The 9,566-nt window shown below is 37.3% G+C and overlaps 1 protein-coding gene across 5 annotated transcripts in view; it reads right to left on the bottom strand.

Moving 5' to 3' along the window:
• The window catches only part of sema3d (sema domain, immunoglobulin domain (Ig), short basic domain, secreted, (semaphorin) 3D), a 38,225-nt gene that overhangs the window by 24,353 nt on the left and 4,306 nt on the right, over positions 1 to 9,566 (bottom strand). For all 5 annotated transcript variants that reach the window (XM_046864755.1, XM_046864753.1, XM_046864752.1 and 2 more), the window contains exon 2: positions 4,408 to 4,611. In XM_046864755.1, coding sequence (XP_046720711.1) covers positions 4,408 to 4,522 — 115 coding nt within the window. In that variant the 5' untranslated portion in view covers positions 4,523 to 4,611. The remainder of the gene's footprint in view (positions 1 to 4,407; positions 4,612 to 9,566) is intronic.

Raw genomic sequence — 9,566 nt, forward strand, 5'->3', positions numbered from 1 at the left:
CTTGAATGAATTCTTCTCAAAGTGCTTAAAAATAATGAAGTGAAAAATACATACTTTGTGCAATCCTGCATGACAAAAAAAAAAATCTGATAGAAGAACAGCTCCTCGTTTGCAGGTATTTCTGCACAACTTGCCCTGCATCCAAAAGGAGCTGTCTTTCATTGTTACTAGTGACTAAAAACCACAACAGATGTACCTACTGACTTCCAATTCACAAATCAATTCACAGTTCCAAAGGGATTCCTCTTTGTAAACGAATCATTCTTTCAGGAATCAAAGATTCATGCCAAATGTGGAACAGCCTGAAGACAAATGTGTCCACAAATACAGGAATAACCTCATCATGGTTAAAGCAATCCTAAATAACAGGTTACATCAATGTATCTATTTATTTATTTATTTATTATTGCTTGATTTTAAATAGTATTCTGGACAATTTCTTGTAAGCAGGAAAAATCTAATTCCAGCCTTTCCACATATCCTGTCCAGTCCATCCTACCTTCCTGTGACCATCACACTGGCTTATAAATGCAAAACAAATCGATGACATCAGAGCTCAGCTAGTCACTCGATTACAGTCTGTCTGTCCATCTCTCCCAATCTTTCTCTACGTAATGCCCATCAGCACGATGGGTTATTTACAGTGTCAGCGCTTGTGTTTCCTCTTTGTTGTTCCCTGAGGCGAAATTCTGCATTATACACGTTTAAGCTCATCAGTTAGCAGTTAGGATTAGTTTAAAAAATATCTGTAACTATTACACAAGGTCTTCCTTACACACAAAAGTTTCAGATACACATAATGTCGATTAGAGAAACGCACGTTACTTTTTTGAAGCCATGCGCATAATTCCTACATCCTTCATACAGAGTCTTAATGACTGATGTTACTGTTTATGCTTACATTCAGTCTGTTCTGTCTGCTGGTGTAGTACTCCATGAGATCACTCAGCATCAAGAGCTTGGTATTTCTCTTTTAAGCCACACTCTTTACAACACCTGTTTATTGGCATTCTTGCTAATAAAATCGTTTTGTTCTGAATTTCCTTTCTCCCACATTCACACATCCTACATGGCCAATCATTACTTTGTCAGATTTCTTAAATCTTGGACTGCGGTAGGTATCAGTAAACCTTCATCCTGTTTAAACACCCAGATCCGTGCCTACGAGTGTTATGAGATGAAAAGACTTGTATGCTAGCTAAATCTGCAGTCAGATTGACACAACCATTATCCTCCTGAGGCGTGAGGGTCTCGGATAGGTTACCCTCAATCAATATTTATGCGAAGAGACCCTCACTAAAAAACATAATATACCTCCATCCTGCCAACCCTCGCACAGCCTTGGCTAATCTGCTCTACAAACAGTGTCAGGCCTGATCCCGCTGAAAGATCAGTGTAGTCCTCCAGCCCACAATATACTATCTGTGGCTAAATCTCAGGAGACTCAACCCCTCGGTCTGACTCAACAGCCACGATTAGCTCTTGTGCTTTAGTTAATCCTCAGGTTTGCTTAAGGCCATCAATGCAGTCTCTTGTGCTACAGTTGCACATGGAACTTAACGTACATTATTTTTAAAGGCAAGAAAAGGGGAAGAAAGTGTTTTCAATAGATTTCCATTTTATACTTTACTGAACAATCATTATTAAATAATTTGTCCAGTGTTTCTGGGTCAGGCTCTGGATCCACCATGGATAAAGTGCCCATTTAGGGTAAATGCTTAAATCCTACATTTTATTATTTACAAAAGGGCAGGAAATTCGTATTGATTGTGTGTGCATATGTGTTCATTTTTAATTTGCAATAAATCCCACAGGCTTGGACCACAGTGAAGGCTTAGCTTTCCCTGTCCAATGCCATTATGCCAAATGCCTGGCATACAGAAACAATGAGCCTCCAATCCACATAAACTTCATTATGCATGCTATAAAAGCTTATTGATCTTCACCTGTGGGGAATCAAAGCTGGGCTCAGATATGCTAATGTTTTTTTTTCTTTCGGCGAGATCAAACATGTAAATGCCGTGGTCTCACGGCTGGCTGGTCTTTAGGTGTGAAGTATAATGTAACTAATTTATTCAGATTTTCATAATTCAGAGAAGAAGCCATCTGTTTTTAAGGTGTGCAGTGACAGCAAAAAGGTTCTGATGTTTTGGAAGAGTTCACTAAATCAGAGACGCTTGCTTAGGGCTATATTTCCGTTGCCATTTCCAACATAAAGACACATGGAGAAAAACTAAACTTTTCTAGTTCACTGAATAATGTGTATGTCAACAGCTATGTCTTTTTTGTCCCAGAATATCCACAGACTTAATGAACTCCAATGTTGGAATGGGTCCAGGATACCTTGAATTTAAATGTACTGTTAAACTAGAAGAACTTTAAATGACATATTTATGAATATCATGAATGGGCTATGATTTGTCTTCACTTAAAGATGACCCGTATGCAGAGTGTTGAACTGAAGAGGAAAGGGTCACAACAATTTTCAGAAATAACCACCAATCCACAGACAATAATGAGTGTAATTATGATAGAAGATGACATACGGAGATGTGCGATTTGGAGAAGATACATCACACCAACATTATCCAACCACAAACGTAGGGAATAATGGTGTTCATTCCTTTAGAACAGTTCCAGAAACATGTAGAACTAAGATATAAAAATATAAAAGCTCCTCCGGTGGCCTGACATGGCTAATTACTGCCAGGTTGCCAAGATACATTACATCTCTTTTTTATTTTAGTTGAGTACTTGTCTGTATTTGCCCTTTTTATATGAAATAAAATAGACGAATTCAACATTTTCCATTGACCCCCTGACCTGCAAGTGTTTACTGGTTAAACAAGTCGCCAATTGTATAGCAATTGTATCTCCACATATTGTGTCACAGAATGTATTACAGCCAATGGCTTTCACTTATACACATATATTTTCTCTGTGCTTTAAACTGTCAGAATAATTGGTGCATTCCCACCATTCATATTTTCATTGGCTTAAGGCTGTCGATGTAAATGTGCCTCTATTTTGAGAAGGGCTAGCGCTAGAGCTTGCGGGAGCGGGAGTTTTAAGGGAGCTCAAACTTCTATTTCCCTTGGTGGCAAAAGCAAACATGCTGCACATTTGGGTAGCTCCAAAAGCCACAGCATACTCTGAACAGGGACATAATGAAAGGAAGGGCAGGAAAAGAAATAAACAAGAAGTCTTTAATCATTCCTATTTGAAGCACAGACACGTAATTATGAGATGTATTGCTTTATACTTCCATGGTTACACGTAACAATGTGAAGTTGGGCTTCAATGAGCCGACATGTATAAAATCTAGGAAAATTAATTACTACGCACAACTCATGAAGCCACTAAATCCTGCAGTGCTAAAGTTTAACTATCCGTGGCCAACATGTGACATGTTACAAATGACCCATGACCACTACTTTTAGTTTCTTTAATGCTTTGCACAGACTTTTCGCTAGTTGTACGGGTTTCCTCTGATTGCTCCTATTAACCACATATGAGAGAGTGTAAGAGTATGTTGTCACAGAAGGGTGCTAGACCTCCCCTAAGATAAAAGGTGCAGGATTACCTGGGCTAATGCAAAAAATATACGTCTAAATTTAAGGTTTTTAAAGATGTTTAGTAAAACATAAGATAGCAAAAGAAAAACAGATAATCATACAAAATTGACCTCAAATTAACCAAAATAAAATATTTGTAGAGTTTAAGGAAAATTCTGGCAATCATATAACCAGCCACAAGCGAACTAAGTAGTGGTTAGGAAATAGTCATGGAAACAGCCAGGTACAATGAGAGGCTATCATTTTGTGAAGAGCAAACCCTTCAACCACATCAACATGTGCCTCCTTTTAATGCCACCACACCTGAAAAGCCAAACAATAAATGAATATAACAGACAAAGAGAGTCAAGTAGTTTGTCAGGGTTTGCTTACTAAAATAATTACATATATATATATATATATATATATATATATATATATATATATATATATATATATATATATATATATTTTTTTTTTTTTTAATTTATTTTTTTTTTAAATAAATATATAGATATATAGTTTTATATTAAATTATATATATAGCTTTATATTAAAGCTGATAAAAAAACCCTGCAAGATGGCAACTGTATGTAAGTGTGCATTTGTGTGTTGTGAATAAGGTCTAAGCTTTGTTACACACACACAAACATTATTGTGCAACAGCAGAATAAATCAATTGCAGAGCATAATATTTACATGTACGTAAATACCACTGAACAACAAACTACTTTCGGAATGACTAAAGGGATAAAGCTACATTGCACAACCCTGCACAACCCAAATGCAATTAAAGGATGTTTATTTTATAATGGTATATCTAAAGAATCACCCAGTAGGTGTAGGTGCCTACCTTTATAGCCGAGTTTGACCCTGGGAATACTTTCTTTCGTGCAATTTACATCCTGCAAACTGGACAGTAATAGCATCCCCATCACTCTCATCCATGCTGATGAGAGTCCAGCCATCCTGGCGACTTCAGAGTATGTTCTCAGTGGTGTCTGTCTCCTCTCGCTGGGTCAGGGTCGCTGTTGTCACAGTGGGAGACAGAGCAGCCCTGTGATGTAGAGAGCAGAGAGACTTGTTAACTTGTTAGGGGCTGAACATCTCCGTGGGAGGTGCATGTGTTTGTTTGCGTGTGCGTGTGCACGTGTATAACCTTGCTAAAGCCTGTATGAATGCTTAGCTTTTTTTTTTTTTGGGTTTTGTTTTTTTAAACCATGTCTCCTTTTGCCGTCTCTGTCCATTTGAACCCTTCTATATCTGCTGCTGTCCTATTCAGGTCCTTCCTTTTGTCCTCGAACGCACACACTCATTCGTTCCCTCTCGCTCTCTGCGTCTGTTTGTCCCTAAACAAAAGATCAGCATGTGCAAGGCTGCCACTTCCAGCCTCCTTTTAAATGCTTGTCTTTCTTTCTCCCATTCATGGTCCTTTTTTATGCTTCTCCACTCCTTTTACAATATAAATAGCATTCGGCACTGTGAGTCTGTGATGATGTCTGGATTCTCGCTTCATTAGTCAGTAAAGTGGTGTGAAATTGTGGGGGGAAAAAAGAATACGACACGACGAGAATTTATTCTGGACTAGAACATTACCCACTGTTCCTGAGCCTCCCTGAGAGAATTCCTCCACTTCCATAAACTACAAGTTGCATTCCTTCAAACAAATGAATGAAACTTTGAGTAACCACAGAAGACACTCCTGCTTTCTGTAAGCATTCATCCTTTGCATTGTCATACGGTATATAAAAGGCTGTATGGCGGCACAGGTCCATTTTTCAAAGGGATGAGTTATGCTGTTTATTCAAATAACCTTGTCTATTAGGGCTGTGAGAGCCGATTGACAGAATTGCAGAAAGTTAATTATACAAAGAGTTTTATTATTGATTATTTGGGCTGTGTTATGCAGCATCAACACTACATTACTTCACTTTAAAAATTCTTTTTAAATGCTTGTGATGGAAATGGAGAACGTGTTACAATCTCGTACGCATGAAGACGCTTCATATTACACTACACTTTTGCCCTCAGGATGTAACTTGTGTTTTCAGGAGGGTAACGTTTGTATGTGGAAATGAGAGAAACAGTAGAAGAGCAATGTTAAATCATGCTTAATAATTGCTGTGTATTGAGTTTGAACTGCATATTTACAGTAAATATGTTGGAAATATTTTATCTCATGCTACTTTGGCCAACATGTTGTTAGATTGTAGGGCTACTTGTTAAAAGAGGTACTGGACATGGTGTCAAATTAACGACACATATTTAAACTATATACTATAAAATTGCTTGTGTATCAAATCCTTAAGTTAATTTCAAAATTAGTTTTAGAGTTCATTTAATGAATTAAATGATTGAATAAACTGAAGTTCTAGATACTGTACACACACACACACACACACACATTCTATCCACATTCCAAGCACAAAGTCTGTTTACTTAAGAAAATGATGCTGTCCTCTTTCGACCATGGCAGAGGAGATAATGCGGAAGGTGATGGATCATACAGCAGCAGAAACATGCAGCAGTGCACAGAGGGCATCTGCAGTGAGCAGGGAGTGAAAAGGTAATGGCATTTTGGGTACTGGGGTTATCCAGTCAAGTCACACTTGGCACATACAAAAACTCTAATACAAATGAAGTGATAGAAAATGTAGTGGTTGTTGTGCTATTCATGGCCAGTAGGCTGTCCTGTTATAAATCCTTTACAAAAAACATGCTGATTTTATTTTCTTTCCACCTTTCTTTCCAATCTCACGTTACTTTTCGTAATATTTTTAATTGTTCTTCCTCTGGTTCTTGTTCTCTGTTTAAACTTAGCTTGTTCTTACTGCCCTCAGTACTTGTGTGGCCTCATTTATTGATTTCCTTTTTTATTGGTGTTAATAATGTTTTTATTCTTTTATATCAGTTAACATTTTCTTTAGTTTTTCCCTTGAAAACGTGGTGAAATACTGCTCCGTTCAGCAATAATGCCACCCACAAGGTCAATTTAGAAATGTCAATATGCAGAATAAAGAAATCTGTCTTTATTTGGGCAAGTGAAATAAAGGCATAAAGACATGGACTTTCTGAGACAAACGTTGATTTCCAGAACTTTTTGTCTCCACAAAAATTACAGCTGCATTATGTAGAAAGAATCAGAAAAAAACACCCACTACTTGAACACAAGATTCTCTGTTTTGTTGTCTATAAATGTGTTTAGATTGATCAGAAAGTCACATAGCTCCATTCAACTTTTTGAGCTATTAAAGAAAGGGAATTCTTCTTGTTTCTTTCACCCCTTTTTTCTTTTCAAGGCAGGGTCTTACAATGTCTGAATATTCTTTCTTTTACTTGTTTTGTGTGTTACACTGACCCTTTACTAGGTGGTATCCAAAAAGTTTAGACTAATAGTGTTAACTGGTGCTATTCTGAACACTTTCGTTACCACGTCTGCAATTTCATCATAGACAGCAAGTTTGTTATGCTTTGAAAAAAACGTACACAACACATTATAGAAGTGGCAACAACTCAGGGAGCTCTGTATTGCTGTGCAAGGGGATTATTTTGAAGGTGATAATCTGTAAACATTGATAAATAAAGAACTTTCTTGTAAACAAAACTTTCTACAATCTGATGTGTAATACCAACGGTGCATTTCTGTCATGGAGAGATTAGTCAATTATTGTAATACTGGATTAAAGCATTTACTGAATAAAAGTAAATTAATAGCACATTCTCTAGAAACAACAATCCACATTAATGACTAATGACGTTTGCATGTAAGGGACATTTGGTCCTGATCAGATCTGCATGTGTGAGGACAATTTAACTCATGTTATTGGGAAAGCTCCGGTTCCTGTCCTCGACAAACCAGTAATCAAGCATATATATCATACTGACAGCACAGCTGGCAGGCAAGCATGTGTGTACTTGTGTGCATAGATATTAAAAAACAAGAACTTCATTTTCTTTTAGCTATGCTGCGAAATCTGATGTACGTTGACAGACTATTAATTCTTGATCATTTTAGATTGTTACATAAAACCTGAATATGGGCATATTTTAAGAATACGCTGATTAATTGCAATAGTAAATGCACTGATACACTACTATATACAGACAAAAATGCAAGACAATGCTTGTTGAACATTTAATTTCAAAATTATAAGAATTAATGTAAAGCTACTCTCCTGCTATAAGCAGCTCCAATCTTTGCAGGGGTTCCTAAGTTTTTAGGATTTATGTTGATTGGACTATAAGAGCATTCGTGAAATTGGCTAATGACTATAGAGCATCCAAACATGAGTTCCTCCTCTACAGCCTTGGGAAAACAAATCTTCAAGGACCTCACATTGTGCACGGGGCATTTGACTACATAACATTTGAAGTGGGAGCGAGAATGTGTCACGATGCACACTAGTCAACAAAAGAGGACAATATGACCAACTGTGTCACTGCCCTATAATAGTTAATCATTGTGACACATTGCATTAAACAGTAGATCGTCTCTCTCGCACATGACTATTGGATATGACAAATAGTTGCAGCAAATAGACAAAAGCAGCTCCTTCACATTACATTCTTTGCTTCATCTGTCAAGCTTTGCTGGCAAATCACACACTTGAAACATGATTTGAGAAACATTGAGGAACTTGAAATAAATGTCTGGAAAAAATAAAAATCAACAGCTTTTGGGCAATAGATCAGGGAATGGTGTAATTGTCAAAAATATGGAACTTGTACTTTTGGCCATATTGATCACTTATTCCCGAGTACACGTGTCTGATACACTGAGGCAAGTAGGCACTATTAGAATAATAGGTTCTTTGTGGATTTTTTATCTAAGGTCACATAATATATACTGATTCTGTGCTTAAACATCCAAACTCCTACTTCCTTAAGTGAACATTGAATTATCTGTATATCTGAGCATTTGACTCTTATTTGAACTCACTGCACAGAAGTGACCTCTCAAAACATTAAGAAGTCACAATAAGCACTTCAAATTGCATACTGTCGAAATATTTAGGACAAGTCGGTAACTGTAAGAATGTAGGGATAATGATTGAAGCTATCTGGTTGTGGATCACCGCACTGCCACCTGCCAGTAGTGTAGAAAAGTCATTCAGCAGATAAGCAGTGGAAAAGTATCGAATGTTGCCAAAAAAACCTTGTGGTTAAAGTAAACACTTTTTGCTTTCTAGCATGGATACTCTTTAGCAAGGATATCTCTTCTGTGTTTTCTTCAGTTGAACTCTTGTTTAATGGCATGTTTTAATCCCTTTCTTATCTCTGCAATAGGAAATCTTTTGGTTTCCATTCCTGTACTTGCCTGGGAGCGATCCAGGTAGGTATCTCATAACTAAGAATGTGAGGAGCAAAGAAATTCCTTTAAGCCAAAAAACCCCTCAGAAAGCCCATTACATGCGCAGAATGACCGATCTCTGACTGACAGACCTTTGGAATTATGGGTAACTTTAGACATCCTGAAAGGAACCCCCGATAGCTATAATTAAGGTTTGACAAAGTGAACTTACTCTGAAGTGCTCAGATAATGTCACTACTCTTAAGTAAACCTCTACTGTTTCCCAAGTTGAAGCTTTAGAGGCATCAGAGGATGAATTAAAAGGAACTGCTTTACTTTGTTTGCTGCTTGTTGGGGTGTTTGACAGAACTGTCAGGGAAACTTAGACACAAAGAAAGCCAGAAAGCATGAAGCTATATGAGTCAGGTTTGTTTACTCGCCGCACACACATACACACAAACAAGAACACACTTGTATACAAGCAATCAAATGTTCCCTTTCTTTTTCTTCTTCTGTTTCCATGCACTTCCCTCACCCTATGTAGCTTTCGGTCAAGGACACATACTTGTGTGGCAATTATCCATTCAATGTACTTATGCATAATTTTGTCTTCCTGAAAATCCTATAATGCAAAGTGTTTTAAAACCCTAGGTCATGACAGAAAAAGGCTGTGGAGACCACAAAAATAAAACAGGTTATAACAGGTACAAGTCTGCATCTTC

This window comes from Silurus meridionalis, chromosome 13 (genome assembly GCF_014805685.1).
Source record: "Silurus meridionalis isolate SWU-2019-XX chromosome 13, ASM1480568v1, whole genome shotgun sequence".
Taxonomy (NCBI): domain Eukaryota; kingdom Metazoa; phylum Chordata; class Actinopteri; order Siluriformes; family Siluridae; genus Silurus; species Silurus meridionalis.